The sequence below is a fragment of the Anser cygnoides genome, chromosome 6 (assembly GCF_040182565.1).
Source record: "Anser cygnoides isolate HZ-2024a breed goose chromosome 6, Taihu_goose_T2T_genome, whole genome shotgun sequence".
Classification (NCBI taxonomy): Eukaryota; Metazoa; Chordata; class Aves; order Anseriformes; family Anatidae; genus Anser; species Anser cygnoides.
This window is the reverse complement of record NC_089878.1, coordinates 5,474,990-5,492,135: the sequence shown is the minus strand read 5'-3', so window position 1 is coordinate 5,492,135 and position 17,146 is coordinate 5,474,990. Positions and strand designations below refer to the sequence as shown.

Below are 17,146 nucleotides of genomic sequence, written 5' to 3'. Positions count from 1 at the left end.
TAGGAAACCAAAAGTTGTTGTTTTTTTTTTTTAAAGGATGTTTTCTTTTAAAGTGGTTAAAGCCAAACCACTGCTGCGTTTCCTGATAGAATTCTGCTGGACAAATCCCCACTGGGGAAAAAGCAGCGCCACTCTAAGCCACAATGATTTTGACTTCGTAGTTTGAAAGCTGAACTGATCTTTGGAAGCGCAGAGTTCTGAACAACATTTCTACTCATTAAGAAAAAGTGGAAAATATTTTTAACAGACCATGCTGTGATCGATACAGTATTTTACCAATCTTCCTCTGTAGTCTTAATGAATATGAGTTTTATCTGCTAAGAATGTTAGTTGGCTTTTTAATTTTCTCATCTTGGCACCACATATCAAAAGTGCTGAAGAGTTGTGTGAGTTTGCAGAATCAGAAATGTGTATGTTCCCAGGGCAGCTTCCCTGAGGAAGTCGTGTCCTTTGTGTTATCTACAAAATTACTGTAATCCATCTGTATTTGTCAATGTAAGGGCTTCATTTGTTCAAGAACCCTGAGATCTCTGAATTTTGGCACTCATGATTCACTGGCCCATAAGTTTGGTAATTTCATCTGAAGCAATGCTTTCAAGTATCTGCAGCATCCTATCCCTGCTCGAGTAGGAAATGTGTGCACCACCATTTCAGAACGTAATGCAGCAACTGATGAAAGAGCTCGAATGTTTTCCTAATGGAACAGGCAGCCATTTTACAACCAGCACCTGTGTTGTATACACCCTGTTTGCTTAGCATTAACTATAGGAGTGGAAAAGTTTGCAACATACAGCAGTTTCGATCACTGTGGGACTCAGGTGTTCTCTCAGCACAGCATAAACGCTTGGAGACATAGGAAGAAGATCTGATGGAGAATGTGGATCTGTAGAATCATTTAAGCTTTAAAAAAAAAAAGACAGAAAATGATATCAAAAGTAATGTAAATCCCACGAATTTGATGGAAGATTGCTGTGGAGCGTGGTGAATCACTCATGTTGAATGCTTAATTAAGGCAGTTAAGCCTGTGCTTATTAGGCTTGCTGGTGGCCCTGTAAGCATATGCCAAGGACCTGGTGTATGTTTAAAAATGTAGGGAACAGGACCAAAGGAAGAGAGAGGTTAATCCTGTCTCTGTAATATCGGTGGCTGGGGAGAAAAAGGGGATAGTGAAAGATGATATAGAGCAGAGTACCATGAAGTCTGCATTCAGTTTTTACAAATGTTTTGCTCCATGCACGGGAAAAGCACTCTGGGAGTGAAGATTTTCACTTCCCTTGTCTTTAGCAGTCCTTGGCCAAACAAAAACTTACAATGCCTTGCTGTCCTGAACTATTTGACTGGTGGGAGGGAGTCCGGGAAAAGTTTGAAACAGTATGTAGGTGTAGTGAAAATCACATTCGAAGTGTAATACAAATTACTCACATTTTGGAGACTGGGATAAATACAGAAGGAACGTAACCTTTCACTCCACCATCTGAGGGCTTTGAGACTAAAAATCAATATTAGAGAGATTAAATGTTGCCTACTAATATTATTTCTTTAAAATTGGTTATGTTGCAGACCATAATATATTAAAAGAGAAATGACCGTGTTTATGATTAAATAAGCAGCCATAAAATCAGGGAAATTCCTGAGATTAGCGTTGGGGTTCAGGTCTTAGTCACATAATTGGCTGTGTTCCCTTGATGGGAAATAACCTACATCACCCTCCCCAAGTGTAATACAGCAGCTGATGAACGAGATCTTGTTAGGGCTGCCAAAGGGCCTGTGCTGTAACTCCAAAAGCTTTGTACTTCTGAGCCTCGGGATTTCAGTTCTGCAAATGCTTGCATGGAGCCCTGTCTCTAGACACAGCTTTGGAGGTGTCTTTTGCTTGAAATTAAACACATACATAATTTTTAGAGGACTGGAGCATTAGGCAAAGTCCACTGCAGTAAAATGAAGAGGAAAAACATTTGCTGGTTCCAAGTATATTTTGAAAAATGTAAGGATTTGAATTCAAATGGGCTTGTGTTGCTTTATAATGAAAGTTCAGGGGAATGTAGAAAAATCAGGGCTTTTTTGAGAGAGAGTAAGCTTAATCTAAAAACAGCCTGACTCATAACCCAAACAAGAGCAAGCACACGTTTGGAGCTAATCTTATCTAGCTTTTTTGTGTTTTCTAGTGCAGTTGCCAGGGGTTATTACTGCTGTCTCGTTGTGGAATTAAAGCAGGTCTTCCAAGCTGTTTGGAAAATACAGAATTCCTTGAAATTAAAGAGAAAGCATGCTACAGTGTTAAGCAATTATGAAGCTGATGAGCTTTTCAATTTCATCTCCTTTGAACATGCAAGTACTGAATTTTGCAATGTGTTGGTCAGGAAAAAAATCCTAACTCAAGATCTATTTCTTAGCTTCTTTTAAATATTGTTGGTTTAGCCTCTAAGACCACAGCTATACTTGCAAGGTGAAGCTGTCTAAATGACAGACATGGATTAAAACAGTTCTCTTGAGGATGCTTATTAAGGGAAGTCTGTTCCCTTCTTCCTCTCCCCGAATTCCTTGAATTGCCTCTTGACCCTGAAGCTGCTTTTCAGAAGGGGTAAGTACAGAAACAGAGCCCAACCTTCATTTGGCTGACAGCTGTAGTGTTTGCCAAAGGCCTTATCTTTGGGAATGTCTGGATACAGATACTTCAGAGGGTTTTCGGGAACGTTGTCTGCCATAATAACTTTGTAATCTCGCAGTATGTCGGCAAAGGGCAGTGCAGCTAAGCGGCCTTTGTTGTAGGGCTCCACCGAGTGGAACGTTACCTCTCCTGTAAAACACAAAGGTGTGTAGCGGCTGATAAGTGGCTAGATCAACATCTGTACCTGGAACGCTTTTTGCCTTTCTTTTGCAGTTTACTCTGACCTGGGTTTTACCTTTGTTAGTGTCTTTCAAGTTATACTTTCTGGGAACAAACTTAAAGCCTGCAGTAAGCAGGTACATCTCCTAAAGAGCTTATATATGTTAATTTAAAGAACTGAGAGGAAGAGTTTCAGAGTTTTAGTTTGTGTTGTAGTAAATATGATACTACTGTCTTGCCCCAAACCAAACAAAGACATTATACACGTGAACCTTACTTTTAAACCAAAGAAACCGTGGCTATTGTATTACAGGTGTACTGCAGATTTTGAACTCTATTATTATTATTATTTTTAATTGTACTTACCATTTTCTAACTGATCCACCCAAGTAAAGGTAATTCCGCCCAGATTGCTTTCACTAAACCTTAATAAAAATGTTCCTGGTGTCTTGTCTTTGAGCAAAATTCGTTCCTTCTCTTTGCTTACAAAGCCCATTACGTACCTGAAGTGTGACAGGAAATCATGGTTTTACTTTTTGCAAAAATTATAGACTTCATTCTGTGTGCTGCATTTGGCCAAACTTCATACAGGAGCTGAGGCAGGTGTTCAAAGCCTGGTTACAAAAGCTGTAAGGTCTCGAAAATATCACAAAAGCTTCACGTGAATTACTTGTGGAGTGTGTCATTGAGCTCACAGTACTATGCAGTGTGATGAAATTCATCACAGCACTTGACTGTACACTGACAGAACTGATAAATAGATCAAAAGCTGCATTTCTGGAAGATTCAATGGTGTTCCCTTTTGGCAGGAATTTTGAAAAGTTATAAATGGGAAGAGGGAGACAGAAGTATTCAACTCTTTGCAAATTCTCTTCTGTATAGCTAAAAGTGAGGTTAGTAAAGAAAAAAGATAAAGCAGGGAGAGATCAATGTACAACAAGCTGTTTCTGTGTTGCTCACCCATCAATCCAAAGAGGAAGAATGTGTTTTTTAATTAAGTCCAGTATAGCTTCAAGCCAAACCCAAAAGGTAAAAGACTTTCCAGGTAAATGTTCCTAATGGAAAACAGATGTGAAAGGAAGCGCATTGTGAGAGTGTTGTTACACCTCATCAAGAAGATATAGCTATCTCAGATTCTTAAGAATAATCTAGTTTCTGTTTGTCCCAAATTTGAATTGCTGCTTTGAGACTCCTTCTTTTGACCTAATGTAAAAACAATTATTATTTTTTTTAAGATAAGCATTGGAAGTGCCTCTTCTTTCATTTTTAAAGAAAAAGCATGTTCAAAATTTTTTTCATTGTGAAATTACGTTTTGAGAGAAATGATGAGGAGAAAGTTGAACTTACTCATAAAGTTCTAGATGTGTTTAAATAATGTGGTTAATATGAGCAAAATGGATTTACCTTTCTTTTTCAATGCTTTTGTTCCTGATCAAAGTTACTGAGTATATTGAATGTATTATACAGACTTAAAATAATTTAGGTCACAACTGAGCATATAGAACAAAACATACTATATGCTTTATGAAAACTTACTCTGTACTTTGATAGCCCATCTCTATTGATCACTTACAGAAATATATGGGGCATTCTTCACTATAATGACAGTTTCTGGTATTTGCAGCAATGTGTCTAAATAGATCTAAATAAAGATAAATCAAGTCCCAGCTTTAAATTTCAGGAAATACTCTTTTCATTGTTAAACTTCTAGAATTAATTTGATTGTGCTGGACTAGAAGTCCCACAAATGGCAAGTGGGAATCTCATCGCTGGGATCAGTGGGACAGTTAGGTGTGCAGGTGTTAAAGCAGAGTCTGTGCTTTACTTTCAGAACCGTACCTTGCAGAACTTTGCCCAGGATAGCTGGTAATCATTGTAACTGACTTGTTGCCCTAAAAGCAAAGTAAATAAAATAAAATAAAATTGAGTCTGTATTTCTGAAGTTCTTAAGCAGATATTGTTTGACATCTGTATAGTTGAAAAATAGTACAGCTCATCCAGACCTGGAGAAGGATTGAGAGGGGCTTGGTGAGGGACTGTGCGCATGGAGAGAGCATTCAGCTGCTAGATTAGTTTTGTGTATCCTTTTGAAGCGGCTACTCATGGTAGCCTGGGGGGAGTCTTTGCCTAAAGCCATCTGGGCCTCTGTTCCTGCAATGCACGCTCAGTTTCAGTTTTCAGTTTTACTTCTCTTGGTCTTTACCCTATCTTGATCTTGCATGTTTTAAGATGATTTTTTTCTGTTCTTATGATTCTTACTGATTTACAGTGGCATCTTTCAACTTCACTAACCAAGAAATCTCCACGAAAGCATTAGAAAAAGTGCATGTTACCAAAGAAAGCCAGTTGTTGCTTCCCAGCTTTGAAAGCAGTAGAAAGTAAAGATTGTCCCCAGTCTTTGACACAGATGCTTTAGTTCTTGCCTGACAGTAGAGGTATTGTTACACCCTCATTTGGAGTTTCTTGCAGGTTACAATACATGTTATAATTATTTATTCTCCAGAAACAGATAACGCTTTCTTCATTCTGCCAGCCTTCCCTAAGGCCTCTCCCTTCTGGAGGACAGTCAGATTGAAGTGGTCATTTGCTCATCTTGCTGAACTTCCAGTCATGCAGAGCCTTTTTTTCTACGCTTTTATCAGTGAAGCATGGATCCCAGAACTAAACAAGCCCCAAAGGACAGGTACTTTTAAAAACAACCATGAGAACAACAACAAAAAGCGAACTAAGCCAAAATCCCATCAGCAAGCAAAAAGATTGTTGATCTCTGATGCTAGAGATAACAATTACTTGCTAAGGAAACAAAATAATGTTGAATGTGACTCGGATGCCCTCTTTCTTCAGCTCAGCAGCCTACAAGTTCAGAAGTTGAATCACTTTGTGGTAAGAATAAGCTGACGTGTGCTCTTCTTTAAAGAAAAAACAATGTTACAGTGGCATTTTTGAAGTCAGCAGTGGAAGTGGAGGCCATGCTTAAAGTCCTGACTATCAAATATAAGTCCCCAAACAAATAAAATATATGTTTCTGCAAACTTACCCATAAGTTTCTCGGCCAGCATGTTGAGCTGCTCAGAATTGAGTCCACGGCCGACATACGATGAAAACTGCCAGCTCAGTACTTCTAGGAGCTGACTTAAAGTGGCAGCAGGGGGATTGTTAAAGAAAGATAAATTCTGTAACAGAATTCATGCTTTGTTAGCCAGTTAGCAACTACGAAAGACACTACAGGCTTTAAAAGAAAGCAGTAAGCGCTTAAGCGCTGTCCAGAAGTGCTTTTTTATTATTATTGTTATTTTTAAAGGTGTAAGGGATAGGGGGAGCAGAATAAATTGGGACAAATATACCCCGGGCATCCCACCTGCAGCCCCCCAGTAAGTTCCGCTCAGTTGCCTGGCAGAGATGTCAGGGGAGACTCAGAGTGGCTGTCAATGTGCCTGTCTTGGATGATAAGATACCTGGCTATGCTTCTGATAGTGATGTATGTTAAGGCAGTGAAAATATCTGTAAAGCCTATCCGATAAATGCAGATATTATGTTCTACAATCTGCAAACGCGGTAATAGCAATTGAAACTAAAATATGCTGAGCCAGCAGGAGACAGAGAAATAATGATTCTGCTTTTGCTCAGCATTAAGGCTACCAGAAAGGTGCTATCTGACTCTTAAGATCTTCTCCATATAAAGCACTAGCTCCTATAAAATGCATGAGGGAAAGTAGCATTTAATTGCATTATAGATCCAACCATATATCTATTTCAATGGTTTTGAATTATATAGTAGAATAATTTTGTGCTGTGTGCAGTTTTAATCATCAGCATTCAAGAATGGCCAATTCCAAGTGGAAAAGTTCTGGAGAAGGGTGATCACCTTTTCTTAGTTTATGAATTACAACTTTAGCCTACAAAAATGAAGGCTAAGAGGCATGCGGTTTTATATCTGGGCTGGGAACAAAAGGTAAAGCAAATAACACTGGAGTATGATGTTGACAGCAGTGAATGCGAAGAAAATCAGGCCCATTTGAGGAGGAAACAACCTTTTTGTAATGAATGTATTTGGCAACCAAATAGCAGAAGCATGGAAATGCAGGAAGTCAGTATTTGCATACTGAAGACTTACCTGAGGGTCGTTGGTTGATAGATTGTACCAAATAATAGAAGCCCATGCATTGGGCAGTTGGCTGACGTTGGAAATCATCACCACAGGCAAAGAGCTTGTCTGGTGGGAAAAACGAACACAGTAGGTAAATGCTACTGAGGAAAATGATAGTGCTCTATTAGGTTTTGTTTTCTTTCAGGCCCCTCTCATTCTCCTGCCAACCCAAATACTGTTCGTTAGGCTGGCTCTTCCAGCATAGTGGAGCAGGACCAGCTGTTGGTAACATCTGCCTAGCCTGTGTTTCAGGTGAGATGTAGGCTTTCAGAGGGTGTTCAGCACTCAGGTTAGCTGGACCTAGGCAGCAAGCTCAGCTTGTAGCTGCATGACAGCTATATAGAAGAATGACTGTGTGGCTTCGTGCAGCTAGAGTAGCAATTTCTGGTAGTGGTTATCACCAGAATTGGTTCTGAGGGTCCATTTTAGGCACACAGGGATGTCCTCAGCCTACGACTTGCAGCTGGTATCGTAGACTCTCTCTAATGTGTTAATTTATGCTGTTTAATGGAAGGATGTGCCTTCTAGTGAGTGTAGTATGGATTTTGTCACTGGCTTAAATGGATTGTACAGTTTTCGCATAGCAAGATATATTGTCTTTCATAGCATATCAAAATTGCCGTGAGAGCCATTCAGCTTCTGAATAGAATGGCTAATATGTTATTGTAGATCTGTATAGGCCTCTGTCCAGAAGTGCTGGATATCTTGCATCTGCTTATGCTTATTGCTGAAGACAGCACCTAGGATGCATGTACCTGTGGTCTGGCCCAACGCAGTTGTTCATATGCAGCAAATGGAAAGTGATTTTTGTTCTTGCCACAGAAAATCTGTCAAGAATACTCACTTCCAAATTTATAGTCAGTCCATACAGGCAGACCTGTGTTTCAAAGCTGATGGAGTGCAGCTCCTCAGTCACCATGTGAGGGCCCTGAGGGAATAAGTAAATTATAAAACCGCAAATGCATGCTTGGTATTTAACGCTGTCTTGGCAAACTGCTGAGATTACATAATACTGCAAGAAAATGTATCAAATTTATAAGTAGAGAAAGGAAAAGAAGGAAATCCTTTGTTAAACTGTGATACCAAACTAGTCCAGAACTCTGTTCTATTTTTAGACGAATCTTAAAAAAAAAAAAACAAAAAAAACACAACAACCCCCCCCCTAAAAAATCCAGCAACCCTAGACATTGTTAAAGGAATATATTAAAATTTTTAACTTTTGCTTTTAAGTTGTTTAAAAATATTGCTTTTAAGCACAGTGTTGCACACACAAATCTGTTTTTTTATCTGATAGAGGTCATCTCCCACTTTTCCTAAAGTCTCTACACTGATTGACAGTTCCAATTTAAACACAGATGTTAAATGTCAAGAAACAAGCCACACAAGAAAAAGCAGTTATAGGAGCCATGTCTTTGTGTGCAATAGGCCCCCATCCTAGAACACAGTTTTTTCGTTTAAGTGCACTCAGATGGTACTAGTCGAACAAATGGAGGCCTAAATCATTAATCCAAAGTAAATCTGGTATACAAAAAGAAACAAACAAAAACCCTACTACATTTCTCGGGGGGAAAAAAGAATATCTGTTTGTCATAGTTGATTAGTTTGTCATACAAGCATTTTGTTTTGATTACAAATGAGCATAGCTCTGTAAACATCCAAATGTCTGCCCCCTGGGAAACAGATCTTTCAAAATAAGTTTCCATCAGTACAAGTCAAAATATAAAAATCTTTTTGCACTTTCTCCTGTGGTGTTCTCCCCCCACTTCCCCCTTCAGATATTTGATTTTGTCAGACTTAAAAAAGGAAACAAAATCTTTGTGTTTCTGGATCAAAACACTTCCATTCCATTTACTGCAATACTCCACTTTGAGCCCATGTAAAACAAAATTGTTCCTTGGGAAAGTACGTCATGGCCGTATCTTTCCCATGAATCCCCTCCTTCAGGACATGTACAGGATGCTGTAATGAAACATTATGTATAAATGAGAGGTTGAGACCACGAGATGCTCTGGCACCTGGATAATAAATGTGCCTTGCAAAGGAAAAATCCAGTTTAGAGCTGACTGCTTTTAAATGAAATACTCATCCACCAAATGAACTCAAATATTTTAATACAGGTAGAAACAGTTCAACTCAAAAAGTTGAAAAAGATTGGTTAAACTCCCCATTCCTCTCCTGCCCTGTTATGATTTTGAAAAATCTTAAATTTTTGAGAGAGGAAAAAAAAAAACTCTAGGTAAAAATGTGTTTCTACATGAAAGGACAAACCTTAAATATAGAGAGCTTCCAGTTTTCTTTTTTTTCCCTCCCAGTACAAGTCATACTTATCAACTGTACTCTTAGCTTACTAAGCATTCTGTAATGAACCAAGTTTCTTAATTATTATGGCTGCTAAGTGAAAAACTTGTTTATGTTAATGATTTCAGGCTGTGCTTTGACCAAGGAGAAGCTCTATTTGTGGAAACCAGTTAGCAGTGAACTGTGTCACAGCTCAGATGTCCTAATTCACCACAGCCCTGTATTTTATATGGTTATAAAGGCACAATACGTGAAAGTGGGAGTAAAACGCTACCAAAAGTAGAACACTAACATTTTTACGCCTACATTTCTGCGTTTGTTTGTCTTGATGCAAATGACTTTGTAAGTAGCACAGCAATTGGGAAGCGAGCTTTGAGTTTCAGTCTTGCTAATCGAGTTGTAAATTATTCCATTCAGAAACGGTGTGGTGCACGCTCAGGTATCTTCTGCCTTAGGTTTTCAGGTAGTTACCCATGCTGATCACACCTGTATTTTGCACTCGGACAGCTTGTACTAAGTTTAGTGCTTGTATGGGAACATGTGTTTGGGCTGGAAGTTGGGTTGGGCTGGGCGCTCCCGCAAGAGCGCTCAGGTTTTAGGCGCCTCTGCTGGGCAGCAGTCGCTAGCAGTGGCTGCTGCCCTCCGTCAGGGTGATCCCTGTGTGCCCTGACCGCTGCGGGGTGCCGGCTGTTCCTGAAGCCTCGTGTGTCGTAGCGCCGTGTCGCCGCAGGATGGCGACGCACGACTGGGTTCAGGTCACCACGGCCAGCTGCCAGCCGCGCGGGCCTGGCTGAGGCGGCGGGGGCGGCTGGACCCTGACTGCGGCTGGACGCTTGGCCGACGGAAGGTACGCGTAAAGTTACTGTTCTGGTGCTCAAAACGAACAGAAAACCCTCTAAAAGCTTATTTTGCAAAATGTCAGTGCTTGGCCAAAGAGAAGGCCTTACAGGGGAACACACATAGATTTGCAGAATGGCTTGGGTTGGAAGACCCCAAGACCTTAAAGCTCACCCAGTTCCACCCCCTGCCATGGGCAGGGACATCTCCCACCACACCAAGTTGCTCCAAGCCCCATCCAACCTGGCCTTGACCATTTCCAGGGATGGGACACCCACAGCTGCTCTGGGCAGCCTGGGCCAGTGCCTCAGCACCCCCTGAGTAAAGAATTTCTTCCTGACTTCTGATCTGAATGTCCCCTCTTTCATTTTAAAACAGTTTTCCCTTGTCCTGTTATTATCTGCCCATGTAAAAAGTCACTCTCCATCATTTTTGTAAGCCCCCTCTAAGTACTGAAAGGCAGCAACGAAGCCTCCCCAGATGTGTTTAGATTTTTACTTCCTACCTTCTACTGTAACTTTTTAATACATAAATTAGAGGCATGTAATTAAAATTTCTGAGTACTTCTGAAAAGTTTTCTTTATGCTTACACAATCATATGATTATTGGGTTCTATACTTATAAGGAGAGTATATATTTCAAAATCTAATTTACTTACATATGGTTGCTGTTTGATTTAAATAAAATCCAGTCTGAAATACTTCTGAGAGTAATCAAAAATACCATCTAAAATAAATCCACAAACCTCATTTCCTTTGCTTCCAGCACTTGATTTCATTTCTTTTGGTTGCTGTATAAAGCAAAACAGAATTCATGTGGCAGAGAAACTACAGAAGAGTACATAAAGAATGCTATTTGTAACCACGATGCTCTTAGCATAATAAGGATTTATTTAGAATATACAAGTACACTCTAATGAAGGTTCTGACGCAATGCCTTGAGAAGTCCATTCACTGAATAGTCTTTTCATAGATATTTTAAAAGAATTTTTAAGCAACTAACTTTATTATAATAGAGTAAATGTAACAAAGTGTTAATTAGGGTGCTTGCAGAGTGTATAATAAAAAAAAAGTAAAGACCATCAGTCTCCAGCTCGTTTTGCAAAACTACAATGAAACACTGCATGTGTGTTATAGAAGCAGTTCTATAGTCTCTTAAAAGACAGTTGTCTCAAGCATTAATTTCAATCAAATCTAAAGCATTCAATTCAATCAATTGGTGTGTTTTTTAATCAATTTCTGAGGAGCTCTGTAATTCAGCAAGATTAGTCTTTTCCTTTTCTGGCATTAAATAGGGTTTGCTTTTTATTTTCTGTGAAAATATGTAATCTCATTTTAGAGCAGTATGGAATCGGATAAAGGGGTTCTAGGAGTAAACTGTCTGTATAAGGAAGAAGAAAATGAGTGACAATACTACAGTTCTCCTTGCATAGTTTTAAAATAATATCTTATTTCTTTACCAGAGGTGCATGATGAGAGAAGAGCAGTCAAACTTACCAAATGTCGAAATTCTACCGACAGACTTCCATTTGCAGATTCATCCATGTTCATAGCTTTCACATGCGTTCCACACAGAACGAATCTACGATTACTATGGAGGACATTACACTTACGTACTCAGATAACATCATATTGGATAATTTAAGAAATCTAAATTTAAGAAAATTTTATTTTCTTACCTGACAGTTGAAACATTCCTAAAATAGAAGAGGGGTGGGGAGGAAACAGATGTCGAATCAGTAAATGTGTAAGTCATGCTTGCACCAAGAAAACATATCTTGAAGCAGTAGGTTTTGCCTCGTCTGCTAAACTTAATACATATTACCAATACAACTGCACATTTTTGAAAACAGTAACTGAAATTTCATCTGTCCAGATGCAAGCAGTGTATTATATCTAGCTTTTTTCTGCCATAAGTGGATACTGGAAGCTGCTGAGCTCTCTAATTGCCTCCATGAGTGTGTTCTGGGACAACAGAAGCCTGTACAGATAGGTCACAGCGTACTAGGGGTATGTGTACGCAGCAAATGGGACGGTACACAGCTTTTGAGAGAAACAGTTGTCTTCTCTCCTGCTGCTTCACCACTGGGTGTTTTCCCTCCTTCTTTTGTGCCAGTGCCTATGCCATGTATCAGCGTGAGCAGAGTGCTTTTTAGGGGGCTAAAAGAAGCACAACAGCCAGAACTAGGCGGGTAGTAGGCGCCTGTGGCTGGGAGGGGATGGTGAGCAGTGAGGGCTTGGATCAGCTTTGCTGATTTTGAAATCGTACCCTGACAGCACGTCTTCTGCCTCATGTTTTGTCATGCTAGAGGGCCCTGACCTATCTGTAACCATGCTTACTCTGCAGTCAGGACTATTGCATTGTACTGAAAATAATAAATCCTGCTGAGAAGACAAATCAACTCAAATAGAAATACTAGAGGCAGAGTTAACGCTGTTTTCACAAGTATAGCATAGACAGGCTCTGAGATGCCTTTTGCTCAGGAAATTACGACCAACAGAAGGAGCAGGGGTTTCTGTTCATGTGGGATTGCTGTAAGAAATAATGGGAGCATGAAGGAGTACCAAACCCATTAGGAAGGAGGAGTTCACTTAACAGCCTTAATTTCAGGCAGAGGTAAAACTCTCTAAGCTGCCATATGTACTAATTACAGCACCAGCTTTCCAAGCTCAAACTTTGTGTACTACTTGGAGCAGCTGCATAGACAATGGTGGAGATATTAGCATAAGCAGAGATGCTAAACCATAAATGCAATATAGTTTGAAAGTTTTCATGTGATGCCACTATTTATAACTGATGAATTTTATTTAAGACATGAAGCAGATGTTAAATGAACTTTGTCTCCAATTTCAATATAGCAATTAAAAATAGCAGCTTTCTTTTAAAAACACAAAGAAATCTTCCACATAAAAAAGCACCACCCTGATGTTTTAGCTGTTCTTTTTTTTTCCCTTTTTAAAACAGACTTTAAAGCAGATAGAGTAGCAACTGAAAAACCTATGTTTCTGTAGAAAGCAAGTTGTATAATATACTCAGTTTAAAGTTTCTTACTTGTCGATAGTTGCTTTCACTCTGATCTGGTAGTTCAGCTCTGGCAATTTAATTAGCAACCTTCAAAACAGAAAATGTAAAAGTGAATATTCTAAACCAAAAATTTTAACAAATAAATTCAACACCAGAAAATATTAGAGACCAGTAGCTCCACACCACTGTATCTGAAATTATTATAATCTGAAAACAGATTAAGCACCTAGGGTTATATCACAATTTGCAGGCTCCTATATGTGAAAGAATGGATGAGTTTTTTTCAAGTGGCAAAAGTCTTAGTCTCCCTGAAAGTATGTGGAAAAGTTAATATGTGTTTGAGGGAATGAGTAGAAAGACATCAAAGATTAGAGATGGATTTGTGTAATCTGCAACTACCCTCCACTTTCTTCCACCTACTCCTTCCATTCCTGCCCACCCTGCCCCCTTCCCTGCCTTCTTTTTGCTGCTAGACGGAAATGAGATGCGAGATCCTTTCCGATCTTACCTCTTTTCACAAAGTCAGGCAAGGAGCTAGTGGGAGAGAAATAACTTCTGTCATTGATACACCAATTACCTCCCAAACTACAGAAGCTTCTCCCTCTTATGTGCTAGGTTGGCTCTGTGTATTCTGATCTTGGCTTACATGATGTGGATCACCACTCGCTTAGTTTGCAAAGTCATTAAGACAGCAATCCAATACATACAGAATCCTGAAGGTGCTGGCTTTTGGCCACAGCCTGCCTGTCTTCCTTCCACTGGTTTGCTCTTCATTGTCGCTTATTACAAGTGGCAGGTTCTGTGGCCTTTAGACCCCTGTTCAAGAAAACCCTCCCTGGAGTCAAAAGAGTCTTAGCCTGACTGGCACAGATGTCGTTCTGCTTTGCTTTTTAGATCCTGAAATGGACTCCTAGGATAAAATACAGCGTACAAAGGGAAGAATTTATGTCAGACTTCCTTTCCTTACCTTAATTTAACAGTGAACTGTATTAGCGTTTTAAGAACCATTGGCCTCTGGGGGTGTGTTGGCATGCAGGGCTGCCTTTCCACCACAAACGAACTAGGGTGAAAAGAAATGAAACAAATAAATTGATAGGAATATGCATAAATAAATGGTAATAATGGGGGGGAGGGGAAGGGATAGTGCTGTTATCTCTTAGGCTTATTTCTCTGCTGAAGCGGGTGGCGTGTATTCCCACCCTAAGTTCTCCAAATGATCTAGTGGTCTAACTCAGAGTTGAATTGTTCCCACAGGAAACAGATACTTGGAATACATTAGAAACCAAACCAAAATCAAATTCTGTAGGCCTAAAGTATCAGTTGGACGATGTGGACTTTTATCAGAACCGTAAAACGAACTAAAAGTACACTCAGCTGGTTTCAATGAAATTAAATAATCATTCTCTTTTTTTTGGTCTTTCCATTTTTTTTAAAACAGTTAACCATGCTTTGCTTTCAGAGGCAGCTAACAGAATAGCTGCTTGTGGTTTATCTCCTTGTGTAGCCAATACAAAAGAGAAAAGGAATGATGATTTTATATACTAATATAAATATATGTGATGATTTTATATATGAATAGAGGGGTAAATTTAGGAGAGAAAAAAGTCAGACTTATAGAATGCCTTGGTGGGGAAGAAAAAAGACAAGGCACAAATTGGTACCTGTTACTTTACTACAAAAACTTCTCAGCGGTATGTACATGACTAAAATAAGTGGGTTTTGTGTGTTCTCTTAGAGTCAGAATTTGACCACAAAACCTTAAGTGCAATAAACAAGAAGCTGCCTGATACCTTCAGCTTCTGTGAGTTTTGATGACAGCTGTACATACTCTTTACACTGAAAACTCAGTCTTCAAGATCCTTGCAGACTCAGCCATTTTTCCCTTTTCTTTTTACCAGTATGGTTTCATTGTTGCCCATAAACTTGTGTCAGTGCAAGCAAAGCAATGGGAATTTACAATAGCTTACGCACTTCCGGAAAAGGTTGTAGAGCAGGAAATTGACTTTTTCCAGCAGCTGAGGTCTTTGCACTGGGATAGGATCCCCGTCGTATGTCAGTCTGGTCAATAGTTCATCCAGTTTTTCTAGTTGCCTTCTAACTTGAAACAGACTCTCTGCCAACAGTGTAAAACTACAGCGAGGCAACAGATTAGTTTGCAGTCTTCTACATAAACCAGTTATTGGAACATAATTCTTTCTTAGGGAAATCAGAATTGGTGCAGATTAGTGCTTTCTAGCTTTATACAAACTAAAGACTGTTCATCTTTTGTTTACAGCAGTATATAAATACATCAGACAAAATTTCCTACTTTATTTTCAAAGGTAAATATCTCCCAAGAGATTTCATCAACAACAACGCAACGCTGGCTGTGATAATTTAGAAGAAATATATACACTGTCCTGATGTTTTATACGCAGGGCACTTCTGTCGGGTTTATTCTTGCCTACAGCACAGTTGCTTTTCAAAGCGTACTCTTTAAAAGGTAACATTTATATAAAATGAACAAGTTACCAAGACTAAGGAGGTGCATTTCTCAGAAATGCAAAAACTATGCCAAGGAAAATCAAATCCAAACATAGTTTAATAGGGTATGTATGTATTAAAGTCATGTTTTTAGAAGTTTTTAATGTGCTCATTGGAGGGAAAAAATGATACTTCATCGGGAAAAAAAGTGGAAAAAAAAGGAAAAAAACAGCACTTTTTTCTTCAAATATTAAAAAAAAATAAAATTATTGGTTATCCCCCTTTTTTTCTTGTTCTTTATTTCACCGTTTCCAAAAGAGAAGTTAAATAGGAGAGAAACGGTCAGGACATTGACGTTCCCTGGCTGCGTTATCTTTTAAATCTAGCACAGTTTTTATTTGGAGCCTCCTTTAGAGCCTCGTTTATTACCACCATGGGGCGTACTTCTGCCATTCAATTCCTGTGCAGTTTTACGTTTGGAGGAATGATGCACCAAGTGAGTCAAAGCATAAAGTGTGTCTACCCAGCTCCTGCCGAGATAAAACTCCCACTGTCCTCGGTGACAAACTCATTCAGCTTAGTTCTTACTCAAGCAAAACTCCCTGGGGAATATGCATCATGTATCTGCAACAACCGTCAAAATAAAAAATGACCAACTGCAGTGGCTCAGGCTCAGCAGTTGGCTCTAACATCATTTGTTCTAATAGCAAACGTTGTCCACCAAAGTAAATTGTGTTTTTAGTTATTTACTTGTACAGCTGCTTGTGGATGTGCTGATGTCGCAAGGTAGCAAGGCAGCCGATCTGAAGGAATGATCAGTGTGCGCGCGTGGGGCTTGCTGTCAAGCAGCAGACTTCCTGTGGTTTTCAGTGGAAACACAAGCTCAGTGCGGGCTTACCAGTTCTGGAGCTGATCGAGCCCCCCGTGGAGAGGACCCCCGATGCAGGCGATCTGCTGCCGTCTCTTCCAGTCTAGCAGCTCCTCGGTCAGCATGTTGCTCATGAGCACGTCGATTTCGTGAATCACGCGGCCAATTTTACTGAGTACTTCCTGCGGCATAGGAAAGGTGTCACAGAATTCAGCAGCTGTCATACAGCGCTGACTGCATTTTTGGAATTATTTTGGAATCAGCTATATTTAGTCCTACCACCTTAGGGCTCTTTGGCCCAGAGGTGTCTGGATTCATCACCCATTGCACTTGAAACTAATCCTGAATATCAATGAACTCTTCCTCAGTAAATCTTCTCTTTTTGGGGGTGGGAGGGAAGGTTGTTGCATTCATTGTGAGCATAACACCTCCAAGCAGTTGACGTTTACAAGCACTGTCAAGATCAAAAAGTTGTTTTCCTGTTTTGCATCATACCCAATTCACAGGCTTTCTTTTTGCTTGTAAAAACTGTAAAAGCAGGTGGACTCCAACTGCCTGACCATGTGGCTTTCTGTCCTAGCTAAGCGGTCAAGAAGCAGTCTTATTCACAAGTCTTTTGCTGAACAGAGCTAGGTATCATTTGTGGATTTTTTTTGTTTTTGTTTTTGTGATTATTAGACTA

General features: G+C 39.6%; 2 protein-coding genes across 3 annotated transcripts in view; one reads left to right on the top strand and one right to left on the bottom strand.

Moving 5' to 3' along the window:
- MYO1B (myosin IB) overlaps positions 1-17,146 on the top strand; it is a 185,761-nt gene that overhangs the window by 3,433 nt on the left and 165,182 nt on the right. The gene's annotated exons all lie outside the window — the stretch shown is intronic.
- Positions 1-17,146, bottom strand: part of STAT4 (signal transducer and activator of transcription 4) — a 45,015-nt gene that overhangs the window by 2,044 nt on the left and 25,825 nt on the right. For both annotated transcript variants that reach the window (XM_048058203.2, XM_013187492.3), the window contains exons 8-23: positions 16,495-16,646; positions 15,105-15,263; positions 14,101-14,193; positions 13,161-13,220; positions 11,788-11,805; positions 11,606-11,699; positions 10,855-10,899; positions 7,819-7,902; positions 6,942-7,040; positions 5,865-6,000; positions 4,667-4,719; positions 3,788-3,882; positions 3,194-3,330; positions 2,606-2,797; positions 1,423-1,489; positions 792-900 (exon numbers count right to left, since the gene is read on the bottom strand). In XM_048058203.2, the coding sequence (XP_047914160.2) occupies positions 792-900; positions 1,423-1,489; positions 2,606-2,797; positions 3,194-3,330; positions 3,788-3,882; positions 4,667-4,719; positions 5,865-6,000; positions 6,942-7,040; positions 7,819-7,902; positions 10,855-10,899; positions 11,606-11,699; positions 11,788-11,805; positions 13,161-13,220; positions 14,101-14,193; positions 15,105-15,263; positions 16,495-16,646 (1,593 nt within the window). The remainder of the gene's footprint in view (positions 1-791; positions 901-1,422; positions 1,490-2,605; positions 2,798-3,193; positions 3,331-3,787; positions 3,883-4,666; positions 4,720-5,864; positions 6,001-6,941; positions 7,041-7,818; positions 7,903-10,854; positions 10,900-11,605; positions 11,700-11,787; positions 11,806-13,160; positions 13,221-14,100; positions 14,194-15,104; positions 15,264-16,494; positions 16,647-17,146) is intronic.